This window comes from Pan troglodytes, chromosome 15 (assembly GCF_028858775.2).
Source record: "Pan troglodytes isolate AG18354 chromosome 15, NHGRI_mPanTro3-v2.0_pri, whole genome shotgun sequence".
In the NCBI taxonomy this organism is placed as follows: domain Eukaryota; kingdom Metazoa; phylum Chordata; class Mammalia; order Primates; family Hominidae; genus Pan; species Pan troglodytes.
In genome coordinates, this window is record NC_072413.2 from 32,994,140 (window position 1) to 33,021,690 (window position 27,551).

General features: G+C 38.1%; 1 protein-coding gene across 15 annotated transcripts in view; it reads right to left on the reverse strand.

Annotated features, from left to right (window-relative positions):
• The window catches only part of BAZ1A (bromodomain adjacent to zinc finger domain 1A), a 174,992-nt gene that overhangs the window by 13,777 nt on the left and 133,664 nt on the right, over positions 1-27,551 (reverse strand). For 8 of the 15 annotated variants that reach the window (XM_063793303.1, XM_054666477.2, XM_063793301.1 and 5 more), the window contains 11 exons: positions 26,248-26,394; positions 19,593-19,688; positions 19,243-19,467; positions 17,250-17,415; positions 16,623-16,736; positions 13,694-13,818; positions 9,437-10,033; positions 7,845-8,008; positions 7,090-7,244; positions 5,023-5,171; positions 2,198-2,287 (listed from right to left, as the gene is read on the reverse strand). In XM_063793303.1, coding sequence (XP_063649373.1) covers positions 2,198-2,287; positions 5,023-5,171; positions 7,090-7,244; positions 7,845-8,008; positions 9,437-10,033; positions 13,694-13,818; positions 16,623-16,736; positions 17,250-17,415; positions 19,243-19,467; positions 19,593-19,688; positions 26,248-26,394 — 2,028 coding nt within the window. The remainder of the gene's footprint in view (positions 1-2,197; positions 2,288-5,022; positions 5,172-7,089; positions 7,245-7,844; positions 8,009-9,436; positions 10,034-13,693; positions 13,819-16,622; positions 16,737-17,249; positions 17,416-19,242; positions 19,468-19,592; positions 19,689-26,247; positions 26,395-27,551) is intronic. The other 7 variants (XR_010151086.1, XM_003314392.6, XM_063793306.1 and 4 more) reach the window with 3 other exon arrangements.

The window sequence follows — 27,551 nt, forward strand, 5'->3', positions numbered from 1 at the left end:
AAAAGCTAGGACCCCAGAAAGCTACCCCTTCAAGTGTCAGAGTGGAAACAGGCGCTACATGAAAAAATGGAGAGCAAGAAAGTTGATTCACCTGGACTTCGGCGTTGGTTAGAAAGGGAAAATAATCTCCCTGAGGATCAAGCAAAGCCTTGAACAGGTTTAAAACCCAAAAAAACATAGGCTAAGATTTTAAAATAGTCTAGGATTGCTAGTGACCTCAAGTGAATGGCAGAAACAAGTACAAATCTTTGCAAATTCTCTCTGAAAAGATTTTCACAGATGAAATCTGAGGAATGAGAGTTAATCAAAACCACAAGGCACATGTGGAAACAAAACATTAAGTGAAAGCCAGCAGAATCAAACTCATAAAGACTTCAGATACTAGAATTAGAAACAGAATATAAAATAACTTTAATATGTTTTAAGAAGTTTAAAATATGAATAACCAGGCAGTTTGAAAAAGATCCAGTTAGAACTTTTCAAAATGATTGAGATTAAAAACAGAGGCAAAAACACAGTGGATGGGTCAAATGGCTCTTCAAAGCTGACATGTTAATGAAGTTGGGAAAATACAAAGCTATTACTTAGAATGCAGCATCAGTAATATTTTTCCATCTTTATCTATGTTGTTTTGTTTTAGGTGTGTCTTTTGTAGACAGTATATAAACCAGCTAGATTTTATGTTAATACAGTCTTTTCTTCTCTTTGCTTCACTCTCCCTGTCAACTATCCAAAACTGTATCTAACGTCTAATTGGAGCCAGATGTGGTAGCTCACACCTGTAATCCCAGCACTTTGAGAGGCTGAGGGGAATGGATCACATGAGGCCAGGAGTTTGAGACCAGCTTGGCCAACACGGTGAAACCCCATCTCTACTAAAAATACAAAAACTAGCCAGCCGTGGTTGCAGGTGCCTGTAGTCCCAGCTACTTTGGAGGCTGAGGCAGGAGAATTGCTTGAACCCAGGAGGCAAAGGTTGCAGATTGTGCCACTGCACTCCAGCTTGGGTGACAAAAGCAAGACTCTGTCTCAAAAAAAAAAAAAAAAAATATATATATATATATATATGATAATTGGAGAGTAGAGTCCACTTAAATGCATTTGATTTATTTCTCCCCTGTCATTGTGAGCGTTTTACTTATCTTGGTTTTTAAAATATAAGCCTTCATGAAAAGTTCTGGCCTGAGCAGGGCCTCTAAAGAATGAGGTAGCACGAATAGCTAGTTCAAAGATCATGATCTTTCTGGGTAAATCAGAGAATATTCTCATTGGTAATGGCTGGCAAGGAATAAGGTTGCAGAGGTCAATGTGAAGGAATGGGAAGAAAGACAAATTATGAAAAACTTTTAGAATCTTGGAAATTAGTTTGAGTGATTTTTTAATGCAAAGGTTGGTGAAATGCTATGGGATTTGATTAACGGGGTGGTTTAAGAAAATTAAACCAGCAGTAGCTCAAGGCCCAATTCTTATTCTAGTCCATAATGAATGTGCCTATTTTTCTATTTTTGCATAGTACTGATATAAGGATAGAAAACAGTATATACAATTGATTCCATTTTTCTGTTGTTTCCTTATCTTAAACCTTGCTTTCCCCCCAGATTACACAACCGTAAAGGGCAGAAAATGTCTTGTTTATCTTTTATCTTCCATTATGCTAGCACAGATAAATTCCTCAATAAATCATTAAAAGGATCTTACTAATATAAAATACTGGCAGTCACATAATCAAATATTATAGTGGGAGACTTCATACTGTTCAATGGCCACTATACAGTAATCCATGTGACCAGGACAGGCTTCTCTAGGGGACAAAACATAAAAACTCTTGTCCTATGTCTCTCCAAGCTAGTAAAAGAAAAAAAATGCTGTGAATAAATACTTTATGTGAAACAGGTAAACGTAAGTTCCATAGCCATTCATTCTTTTCACTAATAGCTAAGTATACAAAGATTCACCGGTGTCAACTTTCTATATGCCAATGTAGAAGAGTGATTAGCTGAGGTGTGAAATATAGAAAGGGAAATGCTAGGAAGATACTATTTTACGCTTACCCCCAAGTCCATTCCCTTCCAAAAAAATCAAATCCAAGGTTTTCCTTCAAAAGCGAAATATGCAAATCACTATTCAGCCATAGAGAAAGTAAAATCATTCTTTAAAAAGACAAAACATAAATTTCTTTAAAAAGTTAAAAATTTACCATCTCTCACACTAGATAGATCTTCCTCTCTCTTTTTCTTGTCCTTTTTTTTTCGATCTCCCTTTTGATCCTTATTAATTTCTGTTTTACCTAATTTCAAACTGATATAGTTAGTTGAAGATTTTTTTTTTCATAGCTTAAGGGTTTAACCATAAGTATGACTTTAAAAATAACAGAATTATCAATCTTAAAAAACATCCTCATGTATCTTACCTAAAACAAAACATGATTTTATCTTCCCCAAATGAAAAAAAGTCTACTTTTAGCAGTATGATTAATCTCTAGAATAAAAGGGACATATTAGAGAGGGAGAATGTAAGTAGAATTTTTATTTCGTACATGCTTCCTCAAGAAACTGAAATGACTTCTGAAGCTAAATTGGGAAAATGCCTACTATGATTAATTTGCTATCCTGAAATATTATCAGGTGAATGGAGAATTTCGATATATATTCCATCTCAAATATTCATAAAGTAAAACCTGCTTTTCTCTCCCCAATCACTGATATTCTTGATTACTTTATTTCAGATAGCCTATCTCCATCTCCTGCTGTCCTGTGCAAAACAGACCTTTCAAAGGCTTAAGTTATTCTAATAACTTTTTATGGAGCAGCAACAGTAGACACCCATATTATAAATGACCAACATTTGACTTCAACCAATATTTAACTTTGACACTACCAAAGTAACAAACTTTTCTTATTTCACTTATTTCTTAAGATCTTGAATTATAACTTTCTATCTTTTGGAATGAAATTAATGTTTGAAAACCACTGTATACAAACCAGCATAAGGAACAGTGTCTCTCATATAACCTACTAGACAAGTTGTAACAACTCTCAATGTTAACCTTTTTCTTTGTCTAAATATTTAATAAGTTGTGCAGATGAAAATACAGACATACTAAACAATTAATTTGATTTTCCCCCCTTCAACTTATAAAAAACTTTAATGAAAATTTCAGAAGTGGGAAAATAAGCAATATTGTGTCTTATCCTTTTACTCTTTTGGAATCACAGTGTTAGTAGTAACAGTATCTTACATTTATAAAACCTGCATGATTTGTAAATAATTTTAAATTGAAATTTTAATTTAGCTAATTGTGTATTAATATGTGGTTGTAATAAATACAGAGTGATCCCTTAGTACACATAACTGGATTTGCACAAAGAAAATCCTAAGAAATACTGAAGACTGGGAAATAAAAGTGACATAGCAAATACCAACTGTGATATCTTTGGGAGCTGTGATTATACATATTTTATTTCTTACAATTGCTACTTTCAATGTGGCCAGTGGGTTATTAAGCTTATGGTACGATTATCAATTTACAAAAGTGTGAATAGACTTAATGAGATACTGGCCACAACTCTTCAATTTAAAAAGTTTACCAATATATTCACATTTCAAAACTGCTCTGATTGCACTATGAAAACTTTGTTCTAATAATGAGATATCAAAAAATTATTATTTTTGTTTTTTTTAAGACAGAGTTTCTCTCTTGTTGCCCAGGCTGGAGTGCAATGGTGCAGTCTCAGCTCACTGCAACCTCTGCCTCCCAGGTTCAAGCGATTCTCCTGCCTCAGCCTCCCAAGTAGCTGGGATTACAGGCATGCACCACCACACCCACCTAATTTTGTATTTTTAGTAGAGACGGGGTTTCACCATGTTGGTTAGGCTGGTCTCCAACTCCTGGCCTCAGGTGATCCACCCGCCTCGGCCTCCCAAAGTGCTGGGATTACAGGCGTGAGCCACCACCCCCAGCTAAAACAATTATTTAAGGATTTTAGTCAATTCAAGTAGTTCTTTCAATAGGAGACCAAAAAGATATGGTTTAAGAAAGTTATTTCTTCCATGATCCCATTACAAGAATATAAATATCTCAACATGATGGGTTATAAATTAAACATCTCAAAAAAACAACAGGGAATTAGAGACAGTTATGATATAAACATTGATTTAGAATTCTGAAACAGATATTTTCCCAAAAACATAATGGTTAGGAGGTTCCTAGATTAGTCCCTAAAAACCCACTAATTTCATAATTTGTCAAAAAGTGATACAGATAGTATATTATTCCTCACTATAAATTATAGAGCATTTCCTCACCCGTGTTCCTTTAAACACTTGGTATTTCTGATTTAGCACTTGGTATTTCTGATATAGCATGTGGGTCAGTGACTCATATCATCAAACTATGCCCCAAATGGTAAACTTTTAAGTCACTTATTTGGGGTTCTCTTTCAAATAACAGAAAAAAAAAAGTTACACATAATCTTTGATTATTCAAGGTCTGACTAGTTATAGGTTTTGGTGATCTTTTTTTTCTTTTAAAGAGACAGGGTCTTACTCTGTCACCTAGGCCACCATGCGATGGTGTGGTCATAGCTCATTGTAACCTCAAATTCCTGGGCTCATGTGATCCTCCCACCCCAGCCTCTGGGACTACAGTTGCATGCCATGATGCCTAGCTAATTTTTTTCTTTTTTAATTTTGTAGAGATGGGGTTCTTGCTATATGTTGCCCAGGCTGGTCTCAAACTCTTGGGCTCAAGCGATTCCACCTCAGCCTCCCAAAGTGTTGGGATTACAGGCATGAGCCATTGTGCCTAGCTGGTAATCTTTCTTTTGATGAAACTCTTCACAAAAGACTGTATTATTCTAAAAATAAATCTCACCTTAAAAGAACTCATTTAAAAATGAAAACATCTCAAGTTTTTAAGATTATCAATTTCATTATGTCAGCCAATAAAGTTCTATTAGTTAAAGGCCAACTCAAAATTACTTATAACACAACTAATATTTTGAAATAAAAACAGATACTTACCAAGTGGAGCTTTCAGAAAACGCCGCTCAATGCCCTGCTCTATTTGAAAGAGTGCCATTGCCAGATAATGAACCACGCTGCTCACTGATTGTGGTGTACTTGCATTTGTTGATACAGTACTTGGAGTTTCTGTTTTTATCCCCAAAAATCTACAATTAAAACAATTAAGAGTTTATGGTACTTAAAAACACTATTAGGTAAAACTTGAGTCCATTCATTGGTTCAAATGCTTATTTATACCTTTGTAAAAAATCATTTCCTCAATCTCAAGGAGTTGCAGTAAACTAGTAGGGAAGGGAGATTCATTTAGAAGGACTAAGGGTAAATATTTGAAGGAGAGAAAGAAGAGGGAAGGCTTATGGGAAAGGTTTCAGAGAGGTGACATTGTGACGGGCCTTAAAGCCTAAGTATTTCGGGCAGCTTATCTCTATTTCTCTTGTTTTGCCCTTTTTTTTTTTTTTTTTTTTTTGAGACAGTCTCACACTGTTGCCCAGGCTGGAGTGCAGTGGTGCGATCTCAGCTTACTGCAAGCTCTGCCTCCTGGGTTCACACCATTCTCCTGCCTCAGTCTCCTGAGTAGCTGGGACTACAGGTGCCCGCCACCGTGCCCGGCTAATTTTTTGTATTTTTAGTAGAGATGGGGTTTCACTATGTTGGCCAGGCTGGTCTCGAATGCCTGACCTCATGATTCACCTGTCTCAGCCTCCCAAAGTGCTGGGATTACAGGTGTCAGCCACTGCGCCCGGCCTAAAATGATCATTTTAAAGTGCAAACTCATTCACTCAAAGCCTTTGTACATGGTTTTTCTTCCCAGTGTCCTATTTTTCTCAACTTTAGGGCTCAGCTTTGCAGTCACTTCCTCTTGCACTTCCTTTACTATCTCCCATGTTCTACTAAGACAAGTAGCCCGCCCATGTACTTCATCTGCACTGGGTATAACTTTCTATCAGTAACCCATTCTAGTAAATATAATGCTAGCCTCATGTTTCTCCACTGTTCCCTTCTAGATGACAAACTGCTTAAAGGCATATAATATCCAAAATAATCTTGAAAAAACAAAAGTATCTATAGATATATGGATATAGATTCTGATTAGTAATAATATTTAATACTTATACTTATTTAGAGATGAGGTCTCATTGTTGCTCAGGCTGGAGTGCAGTGGCACAATCATTATTAGCTCACTGCAGCTTTGAAGTCCTGGGGTACAACGATGGAATAGATTGGACTACAAGTGCATGCCGGCCAGGCGTGGTGGCTCAGGCCTGTAATCCCAGCACTTTGGGAGGCCGAGGCAGGGCATCACAAGGTCAGGAGATCAAGATCGTCCTGGCCAACGTGGCGAAACCCTGTCTCTACTAAAAATACAAAAATTAGCTGGGCGTGGTGGCACGTGCCTGTAATCCCAGCTACTCAGGAGGCTGAGGCAGGAGAATTGCTTGAACCAGGGAGTAGGAGGTTGCAGTGAGCTAAGATTGTGCTACTTTACTCCAGCCTGGCAACAGAGCAAGACTCCGTCTCAAAAAATAACAACAACAACAAAAAAAACCAAGTGCATGCCACCATGCCCAGATAATTAAAAAAAAGAGAGACAGGGTCTCACTATGTTGCCCAGGCTGGTCTCCAACTCCCGGCCTCAAGTGATCCTCCTGCTTCCGCCTCCCGAGTAGCTGAGACTACAGGCCCACGCCATCTTGCCTGGCTCAAATAACATTCAAGTCTACCAGAATTTACTAATTTACTAAGTTTTCCTATAGAAAAGAAGAATAATAGTATAATTACTTTCCAAAATTAATAAAACCTTAAGTTCAAAGATTAAAAAAAAACTTTAAGAAATTATCATTATTCGAATGAATTGTTTTTTGGTTGCATTAGTATAAAGTGGAGTAACAGAGATCCTGAGGTTTAGAAAATGATCATTCCAGTGGTTACAAATATCAAGGTCCTCACAAGTTTTTAAAATAAGAAAAAGCAACATATTTACTTAAAAACCAAAAAAAAAAAAAAAAAAAAAACCTTAAAATGGCAAGGAAAAGTAATGGTTACTTTAGAAAAATCTTTTTGTACCTGTCTTTTACTATGACCTTTGTTTGTTCATCAATTTCCATCTCTTCTACGTCTTCATTCACAGTTTTAATTATCCCATTTTCCTTGTTTTCCTCACTTAACAGCTCATACCGTCCACTTTCTAATGCTGATCTCCAGATATGTCGATCTGTAACCTGTAACAAAATTCAAACTTACTAACCATGAAAAATGGAATATATTGTTTCTGAGAGGTATGAAGTTCAATATACATATAAAATCAATTCATGGATATTTTAGAAATGATTATGAATCAAAAAGGTATCTAAAAATAAGGTTACTAAGTGGCCAAACTGGAATTCATATTCTTCATAGATGAAAACCATAATGCCTTACTTTCTGTATAAATAAATCATAAACAGTTCTAAGATTGGTCACTTGATAGCAGCAAAAAAGTGACAGATGATGGCAAAGGCATGAACAGAATACATTATCAGCCATGAATTACAGATTTTAAAAAGGTAACAAAGAAACCAACAAACCAACCAGACTCAACAGAGAAGGCAGGGGCTAGTCAAGGAAGAAGAAAATATCCTTACGCATTTCAACATCTGATGAAAATATCGGAAAAAATATTTTTATGCAGGGGAATAAACTTAAGTTTTCATAAAAAATTTATCATTCTCTGGTGTTTATTCAAAACACATATGCCTTGTCTATGCCATATAATTAACAAATATGACCAAAATTCTGGACCAAGTAGATTAGACAAACTAAAAATGGGAACAAGTACAAACCTTGATGGCTCCTAATGTTCCTTGGTAGATTCTATCTTCAATATCTAAAAGAAAATCTCTCAGCCTTAGTTCAAGTTGCTTTTCTGCACACATCTGAGATGGATCATATGCATTGGAAGATCTTCCCCGACTATATGTTGGTTTGCTATCAGGCTGAGGTTTGTCTGAAATAGTAATCAAACACTTTTATTATGATTTTCTTATTAAAAACTACAATTACTCCATGTGGCTGTTATGATCTTGAAATAACAGATATAAAAGTGCTTTGTAAATCCTCAAGTGCCACAAATGAATGAATGAATGAATGAATATCATTTATCTTATAAAGCCCTTGTACAGCTACTCAGGAGGCTGAGGCAGGATTGCTTGAGCCCAGGAGTTTGAATCTGCAGTGAACTATGATTATGCCACTGCAATCCAGCCTGGGCAACAGAGCGAGACCCTGTCTCTAAATAAATAAATAAAGCCCTTGTATCCAGAATATATAAAGAACTCTTACAGCACAATAAAAAGACAACCCAATTTAAAAATGGGCAAAGGATCTGAATAGATATTTAAGGAAGACAGACAAATGGCCAATGAGCACATGAAAAGATGCTCAACATTGGCGGGGGGTAGTGGCTCATGCCTGTAATCCCAGCACTTTGGGAGACCAAGGCGGGTGGATTACCTGAGGTCAGGAGTTTGAGACCAGCCTGGCCAACACGGTGAAACCCTATCTCTACTAAAAATACAAAAAATTAGCTGGGTGTGGTGGCGGGCGCCTGTTATCCCAGCTACTTGGGAGGCTGAGACAGGAGATGCACTTGAACCCAGGAGGCAGAGATTGCAGTGAGCCCAACAGCCTGGGCAACAAAAGCGAAATTCTGTCTCAAACAAAAAACAAAAAAAACCCCCAATAATTGTGATCTATAGTTTTTAATCCTGAAAAAAACTGAAGTGGTCATGGTAACATGCCCCTAAATTTAAGCAATTCTTTTTAAATTTTTGATTTAATTTAAAACGTTTTTAGCTCTATTTTCTCTCCCACAGGAAACAAGTAAGCAATTCTTTACCTAGAGAATCTAATTTATTAATATAAAAACTCACATCTAAAAATGCCTTACTGCTTTTTCTTATTTGTCATCAGTGGACGGACCATCAAGCAGGAAATGCTGCTATCCGACCTGCCCTTGCAGCCAAGCTCCAAAGAAGTGACCATTAGTGGAACTTCTCCCTAGACTCTCAGCCAAAACCCTTAATGAGTAACCTCACTCACCATAATCTGTCCAAAACTGATGGCAGCCTTAGCGTCTATTCTTGGGTTTCAGAGTCTACTGACCAAGGAATAAGGAGATCAGGGAGAATATGTATTTTGTTATACCATAGATGTGTTCCTCATAATTCAAATACAATCCAGTGGAATTTAGAGAATCTTGTTTCTATACAGAAATACATTCCCAAACTCTAACTTGCAAACTAAAAGGACAGCCTAAATCAAAGATAAGGTGTTGTAAATGTATTTCTAATAGGTTGCAAAAACGCTTAATCCTGAATGACCAGAGATTAGGGGGAGGGAAAAAAAGCAAAAACAATTTTCATTGAAAATTTACCTGAAAAATGAAATTTCTCTTCAGAAAAACGGGCTAGCTGTGCACATATTCTGCTTTTCTCTTGTAACAAAGTTTCTTTTAAGGCACTTTCTCTATGTCCTCTAGAATTAAGAGCTTCAATAAGCTGGTCTAGCTGTTCACAAGAACTGTAAAAGCACCACCGATTTGGCTTATGCACTGGTTTTGGCAGCTGCACAGAATGGTCACATGGACCTTGGTCAATGTTGGAGGTAGATTCAGACATCGAAGGCTCTCCAGTTTTAGTGGATACCTGAGGATCTTGAGACTGTACATTATTCTGAAATGATGAAGGTCTAGGCAACAGCATGTCTTCAGTAAGACCAGAATAATCCTCTTCAATAAAGAGTCCAGGAATAGAAGGGAAAATCCAGTATCGTCTATACATGCGGTCGCGACCCAAGGGAAAGATATTGGTACAGGCTATGGCACTTTGGATTTTTTCTAAGAGCTCTTTCTCTTTTCGTTGGTGTTCCTGTTTTAATGCTTCTTCCTCATCAGCACTAAGAGGCTCTCTTGTTACACAGTTGATCTGTTCTTGCCTTGTAAATTCTTTAAATCCATTTTGTCCTCTTTTCCCTGTAATTAAAATAAAATGTTTCATCATCATCATATTTCAAGTTTCCATTAGAAAAATATGAGATACAAAGTTACCCCAAGTTATTAGGTGTTATGAACTAAACTGTATCCCCTCTCCACAACCCCAAGTTCATATGTTGAAGCCCTAACCTCCAATGTGACTGTATTTGGAGACAGAACCTTTAAGGAGGTAATTAAGGTCATGAAGGTGGGGACCTAATCCAACATGATTGGTGTTCTTAGACACCAGAGATCTTGTTATCTGACATGCACAGAGAAAAAGCCATGTAAGGATATAGCAAGAAGGCACTGTCTGCAAGCCAAGAAAAAGCCTTTCAGACACCAACCCTGCTTGATCTTGGACTTCCAGACTCCAGAACTGTGAGAAAAAAAATTTCTGAAGTTTCTGTTGTTTAACCCACCCCAGTCTGTGGTATTTCGTTATGGCAGCCCAAGCAGACTAATACACTATGTTAATAAGAAATCAATATACTTAAATCTAAAGGGGCATGCAAAATCTGTCATTTCCATACTGGAGAGTGCTAGTAGAGTATGTTAGTTCTCCTCCAGTAGTTATCCCAGTCCTTCCTCTAAGGGAGGAATAACAGCAAACTACTTCTGGAGAAGACTAGCTTATAAATATTTGTCTTTGTGGATCTTATGGTCTTCACAGCTATTCAATTCCACTCTTGTGGCCCAAAAGCAATCACAGGCAACATGCAGACAATGAGCATGGCTGTGGTTCAATGTAACTATTTATGGACAGTGAAATCTGAATTTCATATAATTTTCACTTATCACAAAGTATCATTCTTCTTTTTTCCAGCCATTTAAATTGTAAAAATCCAGCTGGCGCGGTGGCCCATGCCTGTAATCCCAGAACTTTGGGAGGCCGAGGTGGGCGGATCACCTGACATCAGGAGTTCTTAACCAGCCTGGCCAACATGGTGAAATCCCGTCTCCACTAAAAATACAAAAATTAGCTGGGCATGGTAGCAAGCACCTGTAATCCCAGCTACTCAGGAGGCTGAGGCATGAGAATCGCTTGAACCCAGGAGGGGGAGGTTGCAGTGGGCCAAGATCACGCCACTGTACTCCATCCTGGGGGTTAGAGTGAGACTCTGTCTCCAAAAAAAAAAAAAAGGGAAAATTCCTTTTTAGCTTATGAGTTATACAAAAACAGGGCAGGGCCAGGCACAGTGGCTTACATCTGTAATCCCAACACTTTGGGAGGCCGAGGTGGCTGGATCACTTGAGGCCAGGAGTTTGAAACCAGCCTGGCCAACATGGCAAAACCCATCATTACTAAAAATACAAAAATCAGCCAGGTGTGGTGGTGTGCACCTGTAATCCCAGCTACTCGGGAGGCTGAGGTAGGAGAATCGCTTGAACCCAGAAGGTGGAAGTTGCAGTGAGCCGGGATGGCGCCACTGCACACCCCAGCCTGGGTGACAGAGCAAGACTCCACCTCAAAAAACATTAACAAAAAAAATGGGGCCAGCCAGATTTGGCATACAAACTGTTATTTACTAACCACTGGTTGAAGGTAACAGAACCACTAGTTTTTAGCTGGGCACTTAGCAACCCAAAAGAAGGACAACATTTCCCATAGTAGGCACAACTAAATGAAAAACTTTTGTTCAAAGAGATGGGATCAGAAGCACTGTGTGTACCCTCTGGACTGTGCTTCCCTTTCCTCCTTCCCATTTCCACCTAGCTAGAATGCAGACATGGTGATAAATCATTTTGGAACATGAGAATGGCAGCAAAACCCTAAGGACGGCAGTACCAACAAGATAGAAAGAGCTTGGACCCCTGATAATCTGCCTTGACTTTGACAGTACGTTGGAATTAAATTTCTCTGTTGTTTCAGTTACTGTCAAATTGCTTTGATAGTTGGGAAGTATTTTTTCATTCTATTTCTTTTGCTTGAAAGAGTTTGTGTAAGATTGGAATTATCTGCTTTTTAAAAAATTTGGCAGAATTCACCTATAAAGTTGTCTAGGACTGATGTTTTCTCTGCAGAAGGATTTTAGTACTGATTCAAGTTCTTTAATGGTTTAAGACCATCTACATTAACAAATTTCTTCACAGATCCATTTTGATAATTTGTATTTTCTAGGATTTTATTTTTGCATACATTTTCAAATTCGTCAAAAATTGTGTATATCTCATCTTTAAATTTCTACTCTATCCATAGTTATGTTGCTCCCCTTTCAGTCTTAACTTTATTATGATTGCCCTCTTTATAAAAATCAATTTCAACAAAGGTTTATCTAGTTTGTGTCTTTCTCAGACAAACACACTTTTGGATTTGTTGTTGTTCTTTACTATATTTTATTTTTTTGAGAAAGGATCTTGCTCTGTTGCCCAGGCTGGAGTGCAGTGGCGCAATCAGGGCGCACTGCAGCCTTGATCTCCCAGGCTCAAGTGACCCTCCCACCTTAGCCTACTGAGTAGCTGGGACTACAGGTGCATGCCACCATGCCCAGCTTGCTTTCTGGGTACTTTTTGTGGCGATGGGGTTTCACCAAGGCTGATTTTGAACTCCTGGGCTTAAGCAATCCACCTACCTTGGCCTCTCAGAGTGCTGGGATTACAGGCATGAGCTACTGCACCTGGCCCTACTATATTTTTATTTTCTATTAATTTCTGCTCTAATGTATTATTTCCTTCAGATTTGGGGGGATTATTCTTTTTCCCCCACCATCTTCTTAAATAAATGTCTAGCTCAGTTTGTGTTTCTTCTTTTCTAATATGTATTAAAGCTATACATTTTCCCCTAAGTAGAGGGGCTGTATTTAACACGTGTTAATATTCAGTAATGATTAGTTTGATTCGTTTTAAATATTTTTTAGTTTCCATTATGGTTTCTCTTTTGACCCAATATTTAGAAAGTATGTTTTAAAAGCTCTGATCATATTAGGTTTGCTTTAGATGTTGAAATCAATTGCATTGTAATCAGACAATACAGCTTCCATGATACAGGAAATTTTCCATCTACTTAGAGTAACCATTTAAAAAAAATACAGAAAAAAAGATCCCATGCAAATTATAGGCACAGAATTAATTAAGGATTTCTTTTGATAGTCATTAAATAAGGTCATTAAATAAATACACAAGAAATTTGTATTAACAACTTTTAAAAGATGTATTCGCTTTGATCTAGCAATTTATGAAATAATTTTAAGGCAGGAGAGATTACCATTTTCATCAACATGATACAAATTATGAGCATTATTGATCTTTATATCTCTAGCACATAGGAGGCATCCAATGCATGCTGAATGAGTACATTATAGAATACAAATTTCTATTTGGCCCAAAAAAGTAGTAAATGTAAAAATTCAGTGAAACTTGCTGACTAACCAAAAGTTGAAATTATGAGAAACTGTCCTATTAACGACATAGGAATATTGTATCTTCTTTCTAAAGTATAGATGGTGTGTAAATAATGACCCAATCATAAATGTACTAATAGGACTTCATAACACATTTTTACAACTCATCACAGCTATGAGTTGGGCATTTAAAAAAACAAACACAGCCTGGAATCACAAATGAAAGCAATCAATATATTTCAGAGGAGCTGAATTAATAAAGTGCTTTATTGGTTAAAAACAAATACACAAGAATGCCCTAAAGAAATTTCAGTATTACCCCTTCTGCCTCTTTTATGTGATCCTGGGTCATCTTCATCTTCAGTGACCATATCTTGATCTAATTCCTTTTGCTCTGTGTCTTTGCTCTCAATGCTAGTATCAAAATCTTCCCTTTCTTCCTCCCTTTAGGATAAAAACAAAGATGACATTTACTAATGAATATATAATTCCATTTATGAAATATTTATTGCTTATGAAGTACCAGGCATTATAGGCTTAGGAAGTAGTGAACAACATGACACAGTTTTGGTCTTGCAGAGAAAACAGATAATTACACAAATCATTTAAAAAATATGTAATAAGTACTAAAACAAGAGAAGTTCAAGGTACTATGAAAACATTTCAAGGAGAATGAAACTGACTCTTAGGGATCAAAAAGGCTGGCTTGAAGAAGTGATATTTTACAATGCGAGACCAGGGAGATGGGGAGGAGTGCGTGCTACAGAGGAATAACATACACAATGGCACAGAGCTCAAGAGAAATGGGAGGAGCTTATAATTTTGAGAAAAGTGTAAAGGAGAAAGCAGTAATCCAAGAGGTAGATGAGAGAAAAAGGCAGGGTGAGATTAGGCTGGGCCTTGTAAGGCCTTATCCAAAAAACAATAGGAAAAAACCAGAAGAATTTAGAAGAGGGAAATGATATTAGAAAGTGCTGTAGCCACTGTGTGAAAAATTACCTGGGAAAGAAAGTAGACGAGGGGAGATCAGTAAAGAAGCCAGTAATAATAGCAACAGATCAGTAGTGGTCTAGGTGGCTGGCTAGGCGGTGATGGTGGCTTAGAGTAGGAAGGAGAGAAGATGATAAATAGTGGAGGAGAGAAATTCAGAAATAGTAAACAGGCAGAATGAACACAATATAGTTGTTTAATTCATTATATTATCCAAATTAAAACTAAAATTATATGAACCTTGAAATAAATTACACCATTATGTTCTAAATCCAAAGTTGGGTTTTGCAAGTTCTAATGTAAGGACAGCCAAGGAAAATGTAAATGAGTGGGGCTGAATAAATATTTAAAAAATATGAAGACGTGAAATCCATAGTGTTACTTCTCTTTTTTAAAAAAATTGAGCTTACATACCATAACAATCACCATTTTAAAGTGTACAATTTAGTGGTCTTTAGTGTATTCACAAGGTTATGCAATCATTACCACTGTCAATTCCAGAACATTTTCGTCATACCAAAAGGAAACACCATATCCATTAGTAGTCATTTCCCATTTCCTCTTTCCTGCTGCCCCTGGCAACCAACATCTACTCTCTACTGATTTGCTTATTCTGGACATTTCACGTAAATGGAGTCATACAACATGTGATCTTTTGTCACTAGCTGCTTTTTTTTTTTTTGAGACAGAATCTCACTCTGCTGCCCAGGCTGGAGCACAATTTCGGCTCATTGCAACCTCCACCTCCAGGGCTCAAGCAATTCTCCTGCCTCTACAGGTGTGTGCCACCATGCCTGGCTAATTTTTTGTATTTTTATTAGAGATGGGGTTTCACCATGTTAGCCAGGTTGGTCTCAAACTCCTGACCTCAGGTGATCCGGCCGCCTCAGCCTCCCAGAGTGCTGGGATTACAGGCGTGAGCCACCGCAATTGGTCGTGAGTAGCTTCTTTAGCATATATTTTCAAAGTTCATCCACATGATAGCCTGTATTAGAACTCCATTCCTTTTTATTGTTGAACAATATTCTCCTGTATGGACATACCACGGAAGAGATATAACTTTGTTTATCCATTCATCAATTGATGGACATTTGGGTTGTTATCACTTCTGGCTATTAAGAATAATGCTGCTATGAACATTTGTGTATACATTTTTGGGTGAAGGTATGCTTTTAATTCTCTTAGGTATATATCTAGGAGTGCAACTACTGGGTCATACAGTAACAAATGGTTTAATTGTCGGGTCATACAGTAACAAATGGTTTAATTGTTTGAAGAACTGCCAAACTGTTTTCCAAAGTAACTGCATAATTTACATTCCCACAAGCAATGTATGAGAGTCCTGATTTCTCAACTCCTCATCAAAACTTGTTATTGTTTGTCAATTTGATTATAGCCAGCCTACTGGGTGTGAAGTGGTATCTTACTGTGGTTTTGATGTACATTTCCCAGATGATTAATGACGTTGAGCATCTTCTCATGTACTTATTGCATATCTTCTTTGGAGAAATGTCTATTCAAATCCATTGCTCACTTTTTAATTGGGTTGTTTTTAAAATTTTTTTTCTTTTAATTATTTCTTCTTTATTTTTTGACATTTAAAAAATTAACTCCCTATTCTGAATCTTTCAATTTTTTATTGTTGAGTTGTAAGAATTCTTTCATATTCTGGATACAAGTCCCTTATCAGATATATGATTTGCAAATATTTTCTTCTACTGCGAGTTTGTGACCTAAGATCTTAAGGCTTATTAATGGGTATTTTTATACACAAGTATTAAAAAGTCAAAGTCAATATACCAATTTTGGAATATTGAGTTTTTTCAGAACTTTCCTTTGCAGATTTCATTAAAAAGGAAAAAAGATGATTTCTGTCAAATTCCTACTTGTTTTCATAGACAATCCTATCTCAAATATTCTAAAATGCAATAAAATACTTGGGTATCTCTAAATTACTTAAGGTGCTGTCATCCTCTCCCTATATCATCTACCAAAAAACATCCAATCTCAACCCTGTTCCTCTATACGGCGCAGAATAACTCTGTGAAATACAGTGTACACCTGTGATATTGGTGGAGGGGACAGATAAATATATTGGTTAAAAATAGCCTATTGAGTGTTTTTCTGGGAAATTATCATGTACCTATAATAAAAAGACAACTTTTCTAAAAATGTGAAAGCATTTTTAGAGTTTAAGGTGTCTGGTTTTTATTCTTTATGTATGGTAAAGCAGATGAACAGTGTGATTCAAACCATACCCAATAGATATATCTGCCGTTGAATTTCTTTGCTCATCTTCTTTCAGTTTTTCTTGTTTCTCTTTCATTTTTTGTTCTTGCTCCTTAAGTTTTTCTTCCTTCCTTTTACGAATTCTAAAAGTTAAAATGAAATATGGTAGTCTATCTGATGCACATATACATTTCACTTTTAGCATCTTGTCTTTAATCAAATCATGGAAAGTACTTCAAACATTATTATAAAACTATAATGTAGTAATCATTCATAAGCTTTTTTTTTTTTTTTTTTTTTGAGACAGAGTTTCACTCTTCTGCCCAGGCTGATCCTGCTTCCCAGGATCAAGTGATTCTCGTGCCTCAACCTCCTGAGTAGCTGGGATTACAGGCATGCACCACCACGCCCGGTTAATTTTTGTATTTTTAGTAGAGATGGGATTTGGCCATGTTGGCCAGGCTAGTCTCGAACTCCTCCCAAAGTGCTGGGATTGCAGGCGTGAGCCACCACACCTGGCCTCATTCACAAGCTCTTAGTAAAGCCATCAAACATCAGTATAATGAATGCCACATTATAGCACCATGTGAAATATGGTTTTAAATGCAAAGAAATAAACAGTTTTCATTAACACAACTATTACAATTATCTCTTACCTGGCAGCTGCTTCTTCCCTCTCTTTTCGATGTTGTTCTGCTTTTAATTCCCGGAACTCCTGCTTTGCCTGTCGTAATATATCAACATAATCTTCAATAAAATCCCTAGTTGAAACTAGGGTCAGTAGCTTTCCACAGAGAGCATGGAGTATCTTCATTTTTTCTCCTGTCAAAAATTGGTAAATACTTCTGTATTATAAATCGCAGCAAATGAACTGTGTTTGAACTTTTAAAATTTGTGAAAATGCCTAATAAAGAATATGGAATAGTCTCTCAAACATGTCAATGACATGTCTTCAGGAAAAAGCAATTATGGGCCAGGCGCAGTGGCTCACACCTGTAATCCCAGCACTTTGGGAGGCCGAGGCGGGCAGATCACCTGAGGTCAGGAGTTTGAGACCAGCCTGGCCAACATGGTGAAACCCCAACTCTACTAAAAATACAAAAATAGCTGGATGTGGTGGTATGTGCCTGTAGTCCCAGCTGCTTGGGAGGCTGAGGCTGGAGAATTGCTTGAACCCGGGAGGCGGAGGTTGCGTTGCGCCAAGATCGCACCACTGCACTCCAACCTGGGCAACTGAGTGAGACTCTGTCTCAAAAAAAAAAAAAAAAAAAGGCAACTTTGAATCCAATTTGCAGCTATTGATATATGAGGCATTTCAAATGTCTATCTTGTATACTAGGTTAAGTAAACATGAGAAATTTTGTAATTACAAATTGGTTTTCAAGTTTTTTTTTGTTTTTGTTTTTTTGAGACGGAGTCTCGCTCTGTCGCCCAGGCTGGAGTGCAGTGGCGCGATCTCGGCTCACTGCAAGCTCCGCCTCCCGGGTTCACGCCATTCTCCTGCCTCAGCCTCCCGAGTAGCTGGGACTACAGGCGCCCGCCACCACGCCTAGCTAATTTTTTTGTATTTTCAGTAGAGATGGGGTTTCACTGTGTTAGCCAGGGTGGTCTCGATCTCCTGACCTTCTGATCGGCCCGCCTCGGCCTCCCAAAGTGCTGGGATTACAGGCGTGAGCCACCACGCCCGGCCAAAAAAAAATATGGAACGCTTCACGAATTTGCATGTCATGTTTTATTTTACTTATTTGAGACGGAGTCTTGCTATGTCGCCCAGGCTGGAGTACAGTGGCACCATCTGGGCTCACAGCAACCTCTGCCTCCTGGGTTCAAGCGATTCTCCTGCCTCTGCCTCCGAGTAGCTGGGACTACAGGTGCACAGCACCACACCCAGCTAATTTTTGTATTTTTAGTAAAGATGGTGTTTCACCATGTTGGCCAGGCTGGTCTCAAACTCCTGACCTCAGGTGATCTGCCCACCTTGGCCTCCCAAGGTGCTGGGATTACAGGCATGAGCCACTGTTCCCGGCCCTCAAGTTTTAACTTTTTGGCTGAGTAACTGAAGTTCAAATCAATACTAAATTATAATCACATGAATTAAAAAAAGACAATGGTAAATTACTATTTCTAAAAGACTGCACAAAAAAACCACCATAAATTATAAAGACTGCAAATGTTAGGAAGTAAGGTATTCTACTTTACTGTATGTTCTCTAAAGTATACTAAATTAAACTCTTTACTTGTACATGCAATTTTTTTAAAAAAGGAAGTGAAAAATAGCTTCATCTTAACCTCATGTACTGGTTCTCATACCTCAAACACTTATTCAAGTGAATGGCAGGATTTAGCAGCCATTTAAATTTAAACTTCTGATACACTAGTAAATACAAGAGAAAGCTAATTTTCTAGCTAATTCTCACCCTTTTAAACTCAGTAGATGTAGTAGACTAATCATACATTTAAAAATATTAGAAAACCCAAATAAAAAAGACAATCATAAATAAAGTTAATATGAATAATAACAATAGTTTGCTTTCTCTTTTTCTCTTTTAATACTGATTTATTGTAAAATTTCTCATCAGCTCCTTAGTTTTCTGGGCATAAGAGGGAGGAAGTGGGCAGGTTATGCAAATTCCAACTTGCAAAGCTTACCTGGTGTCAAATCATACACTGAGGTGCTTGACAGTTTCTTCACTAGACTGGGATTGCTCAAACGAAGCTCCATACAAGCATCATCTGTAGCATCAAATCCTCCTCGTTTTTGATATCTATACTTTGCATTTGCTGATGTTACATCAGCACCTGAAGCTAAGATGTGCAGTCTGAGGATTTCTGAAAGAGTGCAGCTATCAAGATCCAAACTTTTCAAACTGCAGCCTATAGTTGTTAAAAATGAAATAGTCATTTAGAATATAAACAATAAATACTCAGCAATGTAAATGTGCCTTTATAAAATTAAAAATAAAAAGCCAAACAAACAAAAAAAAAAAACCCACACATACCCTGGTGTAACTGTGGCCATGCAGCTGCCAAAGATGCAACTGCAGACAGTGCAGATTTTGTGGGGTCTGCATCTTCATCCAAAGCCTCTGTTAAATCTTTAAGGAAATAAATACTTTATTCTAGTGCAAATCAAAGCTTGAATATTTGGGAATAATGCCCGTTTTAAATGATGAAAGAAACAGCAAACGCCTTAACATTCGGAACCTCAAAAGAACAAACACTAGGTACAAGCAATATTCACATTCTGCTTCATCACCACCTACAGCTATAAATCCTAAACCAAGCACTACACACTGACATTTTTGTAAATTAACAGAAAAGACAGTTTCCAAATTACCAATGAGACGCACATAAACATTCCCCCAAAAGATAAAATGCACTTTAGAATTAAAAACAAATCTCCTCACTCAATATAACCTTAGAAAAGTCTACCTTGAAAATTGGAATCTATTTAAAGATACTCCAATTTTTTATGATTTTTTTTTTTTTTTTTTTTTTTTTTTTTTTTTTGAGACGTAGTCTTGCTCCGTCACCCAGGCTGGAGTGCAGTGGCACGATCTCGGCTCACTGCAACCTCCACCTCCCGGGTTCAAGCAATTCTCCTGTCTCAGCCTCCCGAGTAGCTGGGACTACAGGCACCTGCCACCACGCCCGGCTAATTTTTGTATTTTTAGTAGAGACGGGTTTTCACCTTGTTGGTCAGGCTGGTCTCGAACTCCTGACCTCAGGTGATCCACCCACCTCAGCCTCCCAAAGTGCTGGGATTACAGGCATGAACCATGGTGACCAGCCCTTTTACGGATATTTTAAGATTAAGTCATAACAAAGTATAGGTTGTAGCCATCACAAAATCATCACAGAAAATGAGCTAAAAAAAGTTAAAGATGGCACTACTGTAATTTAACTATTGAAATATCTTCATTAAAATTTCACATTTTTATTTGAAAAATTTTCCAGGCCAAGTGCGGTGGCTCATGCCTGTAATCTCAGCACTTTGGGAGGCTGAGGTAGGCGGATCACGAGGTCAAGAGATTGAGACCATCCTGGCCAACATGGTGAAACCCCGTCTCTACTAAAAATACAAAAATTAGCTGGGTGTGGTGGCGCACGCCTGTAGTCCCAGCTACTCGGGAGGCTGAGGCAGGAGAATCACTTGAACCTGGGAGGCGGAGGGTGCAGTGAGCCAAGATTGTGCCACTGCACTCCAGCCTGGTGACAGAGCAAGACTCTGTCTCAAAAAAAAAAAGAAAAGAAAAGAAAAAGAAAAGAAAACTTCCCAATCCAAAAACCAGTAGGGGCCGGGCGCGGTGGCTCATGCCTGTAATCCCAGCACTTTGGGAGGCCGAGGCGGGCAGATCACTTGAGGTCAGAGTTTGAGACCAACCTGGCCAACATGGTGAAACCCCGTCTCTTCTAAAGTACAAAAATTAGCTGGGCGTGGTGGCACGTCTGTAATCCCAGCTACTTGGGAGGCTGAGGCATGAGAATCACTTGAACCTGGGAGGCACAGGTTTCAGTGAGCCGAGATCACACCACTGCACTCCAGCCTGGGCGACAGAGTTAGACTCCATCTCAAAAGAACAAAACAAAACAAAACAAAAACACAATAGGAAGATTTCCCTGAATTTTCTAAATAAACTGCTTTAGCTTTAAAACAGTGCTTAGCTTACAAATAGAACTAAACAGCAAATCTACTGGTACAAATGTATGTAAAGCATTAGTATATCCAATTATTCCTAATTATAATACATAAATTGATCAAAATGTCAAGCTATGAAAAACCCTTCTGTTATATCATAGTACAGTGTACACAGATTCAGACTAAGAGTCAGATAATGTATATTCTCGTATTAGCTATGCTAGTGCCTAGTAATGTGCCATTGAGACAAGTCACTTAATCTGGGGTTCATTTTTCTTTTTTTTATTGAAGATGGAGTCTCACTCTGTCACCCAGGCTAGAGTGCAGTGGCGCAATCTTGGCTCACTGCAACCTCCGCCTCCCAGGTTTAAGCAATTCTCTGCCTCAGCCTCCCAAGTAGCTGGGATTACAGGCACCCGCCACCACGCCTGGCTAATTTTTGTATTTTTAGTAGAGACAGGGTTTCACCATCTTGGCCAGGCTGACCTTGTGATCCACCCACCTCGGCCTCCCATATTGCTTGGATTACAAGCGTGAACCACCATGCTCAGCCTCATTTTTCTTTTTCTTTTTGAGACAGGGTTTGAATCTGTTGCCCAGGCTGGAGTGCAGTGCTGCAATCTCAGCTCACTACAACCTCTGCCTTCCGGGCTCAAGCCATCCTCCCACCTCGGCCTCCCCAGTAGCTGGGACTACAGGTGCATGCCACCATGCCCACCTAGTTTTTGTATTTTTTGTAGAGGCGGGGTTTTGCCACATTGCCCAGGCTGGTCTCACATTCCTGAGCTCAACTGATCCATCTGCCCTGGCTTCCCGAAGTGCCGGGATTACAGGTGTGAGCCACCATGCCCGGCCCATTTTCTTAAAGGAATGACTCTGGATCAGCAGCTTTCAAATTCTTCCAAAAAAAAAATTTTTTTTTCTTGAAAACTCAATATAAAAGAGATAAAAGATGCTCTTCCTAAAGTGAGATATGGAGATGAGAATTCTGCCTTTTCATCTTTCCAACTCTCCTGCAGTGGCACTGAAGAATTTCTGAACAACTTGTAGGGTGCCTTGGGTTAGAGTTTGAAAATCACTAGGCTAATCTTCTGTGGTTCTTTAGCCTTCTACTATATGACTCCCCTACCAAAGTTCAAAGCCTGACAAAATTAACCTTAGAGAACAGTCCCTTACTAAAGGAAAAAGGCAGCTCTGGGATCGTATCTGATTACAATCATCGACAATTTCATGGCATTTAAAGCATACATAGGGCCACACAGGAGAAGCTATCTATAAAATTTGCATATATGCCAAAAGTCATTCCTACCAGACCTAATCTAGCCCAAATGACAGAAATCATATTCTTCTGTCGCAGAAAAATACTAGACCTAAAATTTCATCAATGTTCATTTTACATATAAAGCCAAACAAATTTAATTAATGAGCACTCCAAAATTAACAACAGTCCTAGATACAAAGTTGTAAAAGGTGTTGGCTCTCATCCTGCAGCAATCACCACATTCAACCTATACCATCTATAGAAAGTTACAATTTCCTAAGACAAAGGCTATAAAAAGGGCTTTAGCAAATGAAAAACCAATGAAATGTATTTTTAATTGTGTTAAATAAAGTAATATGCTAAAATATATTCTTTAACTCTTTATCATATGTCATTCTTAAGAAACTGTAAATATCATTCTAGGATTTGCTTAGTGATAGTCACTTGGGTACATCACAACGAAGAGAATATAGTTGAATTATATCCAGTATTTTATGACTACCTGCAACAGATATATTTATTGTCATGATAATCTAGAATTAGGTGCATACAATTCCAACACTAGACAATGATCCAACAAATACACAAAACTGTTCTATATAAAGAGGATGCTCTTGTTCCCATACTTGGAAGGGCTTTTTAGTTCATGATATAAGACTAAAGAGAGGAACTGATGTATTAAATGTAAGATTTTTTAAATTGGTGGTCAAAATCTCTCAGGTTTGATATAAAAACAGGGAGACCAAGGGCCAAAGAAATTAGATCTTCTCAAAGACAAGTAATTTTACAGGCAATGCCAGAGAAACAAATATTCAAAATTTCAACTTCTTTACCGTATTATGAAACAACATAGCACAATTGTAATGAGTATCTAGATCAGATTGCTTGAGCTTGTATCCCATCAATTCCTTATTAGCCATGTTTCTTCAAACTAAGCCTCAGTTTCTTTATATGTAAAATGCAGAAAATAATATCTACCTCAAAAGAGTAGTATGAGAATTTAATGAAACAATGCGTAGTCTCTTACATCACTTATTAGCTATGTGATCTTCAGTAACTATGTAAAATGTGGCCAATAATAAATAACAGGAAAGTGAGAAAAGAGTGAAAAATGCCAGACTTATTTTTTTTCCTCCCTAACATTTAAATAAATATTTTCTTTTTTTTTTTTTCCCCTTTGAAACAGGGTCTCACTCTGTCCCAGGATGGCATGCAGTGGCACGATCACAGATCACTGCAGCCTCAAACTCCCAATCCTCCCACTTCAGCCTCCCAAGTAGAGCTGGGGCTATAGGCTGCACCACTACACCTGGCTAATTTTGATTTATTTATTTGTTTATTTATTTATTTGAGACACAGAGTCTCTCTCTATTGCCTAGGCTGGAGTGCAGTGTCGTGATCTCGCATCACTGCAACCTCTGCCTCTTGGGTTCAAAGGATTATGGTGCCTTAGCTTCCCAAGTAGCTGGGATTACAGGCATGCGCCACCATGCCTGGCTAATTTTTGTATTTTTAGTAGAGATGGGGTTTCACCATGTTGGTCAGGCTGGTCTTGAACTCCTGACCTTAAGTGATCTGCCCACCTCAGCCTCCCAAAATGTTGGGATTACAGGCATGAGCCACCACACCCAGCCTTGTTTTATTTTTTGTAGAGACAGGGGTCTCACTATGTCGCCCAGGCTAAATATTTTCAAACAGAGCATTAAAACTTTTATTTAGTGGCCAATACTTATTTAGAGAGATACATCTTATATTAATACATAGTTCTATATAGGGAATACTTATTTAAAAAACTCATAGATCAATAATGAAAGTGTAATGGCACCTGGGTGCGGTGTCTCAAGCTTGTAATCCCAGCACTTTGGGAGGCCGAGGCGGGCAGACCCTGAGGTCGGGAGTTCGAGACCAGCCTCACCAACATGGAGAAACCCTGTCTCTACTAAAAATACAATATTAGCTGGGCATGGTGGCGCATACCTGTAATCCCAGCTACTCAGGAGGCTGAGACAGGAGAATCGCTTGAACCCGGGAGGCGGAGGTTACAGTGAGTCAAGATTGTGCCATTGCACTCCAGCCTGGGCAACAAGAGCGAAACTCTGTCTCAAAAAAGAAAAGAGAAGAGAAAAGAGAAGAGAAGAGAAGAGAGTAGTAATGGCAATTCAAACACCAACCATTGCTTAATATATATTTTTCCTTTATACTGATTTTCCCATACTATTTCCTTTTTACCGTACTTTTGTTTTCCACCATGACTTCCAAAACTACAAAATTCAAATCTGGAATTAAATACAGCTTTATGTCCTGTATTGTTAGAATTTGATCAATAACCCTATAATGCTGTTGACCACTAATAAATATAATAGCTAAAAGAATTATCATTTAATTGACTAAATTATCTGAGATGACAATAGGGGTCATATTGCTTAAAATGGTCTTAATAAGGGACCTATGGTGGTTAGCACTCAAGCTAGATATAAATATATTTTTGCTTGAACTCAGGCTGTAAAATCAAAAGGCAACAAACATCAATGCACACTCATCAATATCCTGTTGCTTCAGAGACCAGGCATGAAGGCAGATGATCCTGAATTATCTAAGGTCAACAAAACTATCTGACTGGAGGAATGTCCCATCTTTCTGTACCAATATTCTGATATCAAGATGTCTCCTAACAGTTCTGTTTTACTGTGAATTTTTATGCAACACACTCAAGTATTGTTTAATCAAGTTTCTGGTCCTAAATCTCATATATGGCAAAGCTCAAGGTATTATTCAGGAGGCCAAATCAATCTCTTATTAGAAATGCTTAACATTTCCTATGACTGAGGTAAATCCTAAACAAAATAGTGAACATACTGTTTTAAAAATATGAAAGGGTTTGCCTCAAGAATTATTCCTACATTAACACGTACCATACACTGACTCCAGATATTTAAGCGTGCAGAACTTAAAGGGCAAATTATCTAGTTCAAACTCAGAAGTAAAATTTTACTTAACTCTGATGTAAAAACTGTCAGATCTACAATGAAATCAGCAGTAGTATTTTCATTTTAAAGTATTAATTACAATTAAAGTATTTCCTGGTCAGGCGCAGTGGCTCACGCCTGTAATCCCAGCACTTTGGGAGGCCAAGGCGGGTGGATCACCTGAGGTCAGAAGTTCGAGACCAGCCTGGCCAACACAGTGAAACCCCGTCTCTATTTTAAAAATACAAAAATTAGCTGGGCATGGTGGCGGCCGTCTGTATCCCAGCTACTCAGGAGGCTGAGGCAGGAGAATTGCTCGAACCTGGGAGGTGGAGGTTGTGGTGAGCCAAGATCACACCAATGCACTCCAGCCTGGCAACAGAGCTAAACTCCATCTCAAAAAAAAAAAGTATTTCCTTAGTTGAGGGCCAAAAAATACCCCCAAAAAACAAAGAAACAGTGCTAGAGTGCTAGTTAGCAGAATCTCTTGGAATTACAGATACTGGTCAATGAAATCTGTAATGCTCCTAAATCATAGGAAAAGTCTAAAGGAATAAAAGCAAGATAGACTGAGGGAAAATATCTTTAAGGTTGTCAGACACAGGTTATATCAAAACAAAATTTTTATAACATAATCCATTTGTTGTTAGCATATGATTCAACATCAGGTAACCTGAACAACTATATTTTATAAGCATAAAAGCCAATTTAACTTAAAATTGGCCTTCAAAAATTAGTTTCGCTACAAAACTACTATGGTTCAATCAGCAATAATATTGAACTCTGACCTTTGGTGTCAGCATCAGTTAGTTGCTCTTTGGCTACTTCCTCTTCTTCTTCAGCTATTGCCTGGAAGATTGCAGTCAGGAAGAAAAAAAGCAATTCACACAGTGGGCCTTCACTGTCATTTCCTACAAGAGCTTCCTCTAATACTTCTGTGAATAAAATGTTTAAAATGAATTTAAAGTTCTGTTCATGTACTGAAAAAACAACTCCACTGGAATAAACATGTCATCAACAATAGTATGTGCAACTATTTTCTTAAGCATCAATTTATGAAAGTATAACCAAGTATTATCCAAGCCAAAATAAGAATTTATAATGATTACAATAAAATACAATAAAATCGTAAGCCAAAGTCACCTCATTCAAGTAAGTCAAAATAGCCTCAACAGATCAACATATTTCATTTAAATTTAAATTTAAGGCACAAATTAAGGCACATTTTAAAAATTACAATTTTATTCTAATCTGAACAATGCAAATATTTGTTATTGTGCCACTGTTCCTGAGGGCTATGTATGTGCAAATAGGGCATAGAAGAGGTCATTATCCGCATTAGGTTTTAATCCTAATATTATGTCTAAGTCATAAATAAATGTTTTTTATCTAATTCATCTCACCTAAACCAGCACTGTTTAGACCTCCTTGATCTATAAGACACAATGATTCTTGCTTCATCCACCTCATGAGGAGAAATAAAAGAATTTGAAAGCCCTCCTAAAGAATATACTTTTATTAAAATAAGAGTGGCATTATAGGACAGACGCAGTGGCTCACGCCTGTAATCCCAGCACTTTGCGAGGCCAAGGCGGGTGGATCACGAGGTTAGGAGATTGAGACCATCCTGGCTAACATGGTGAAACCTCATCTCTACTAAAAATACAAAAAAATTGGGCCAGGTGTGGTGGCTCACGCCTGTAATCCCAGCACTTTGGGAGGCCGAGGCGGGCGGATCACAAGGTCAGGAGTTCAAGACCAGCCTGGCCAAAATGGTGAAACCCTGTCTCCACTAAAAATACAAAAATTAGCTGGGCTTGGTGATGGGTGCCTGTAATTGCAGCTACTCGGGAGGCTGAGGCAGTGAATTGCTTGAACCCCGGAGGTGGAGGTTGCAGTGAGCCAAGATCACGCCACTGCACTCCAGCCTGGGCGACAGAGCGAGACTCCGTCTCAAAAAGAAAAAAAAGAAAAAAAAAAGAAAAAAATTAGCTGGGCATGGTGGCAGGTGCCTGTAGTCCCAGCTACTTGGGAGGCTGAGGCAGGAGAATCGCTTGAACCCTGGAGGTGGAGCTTGCAGTGAGCCGAGATT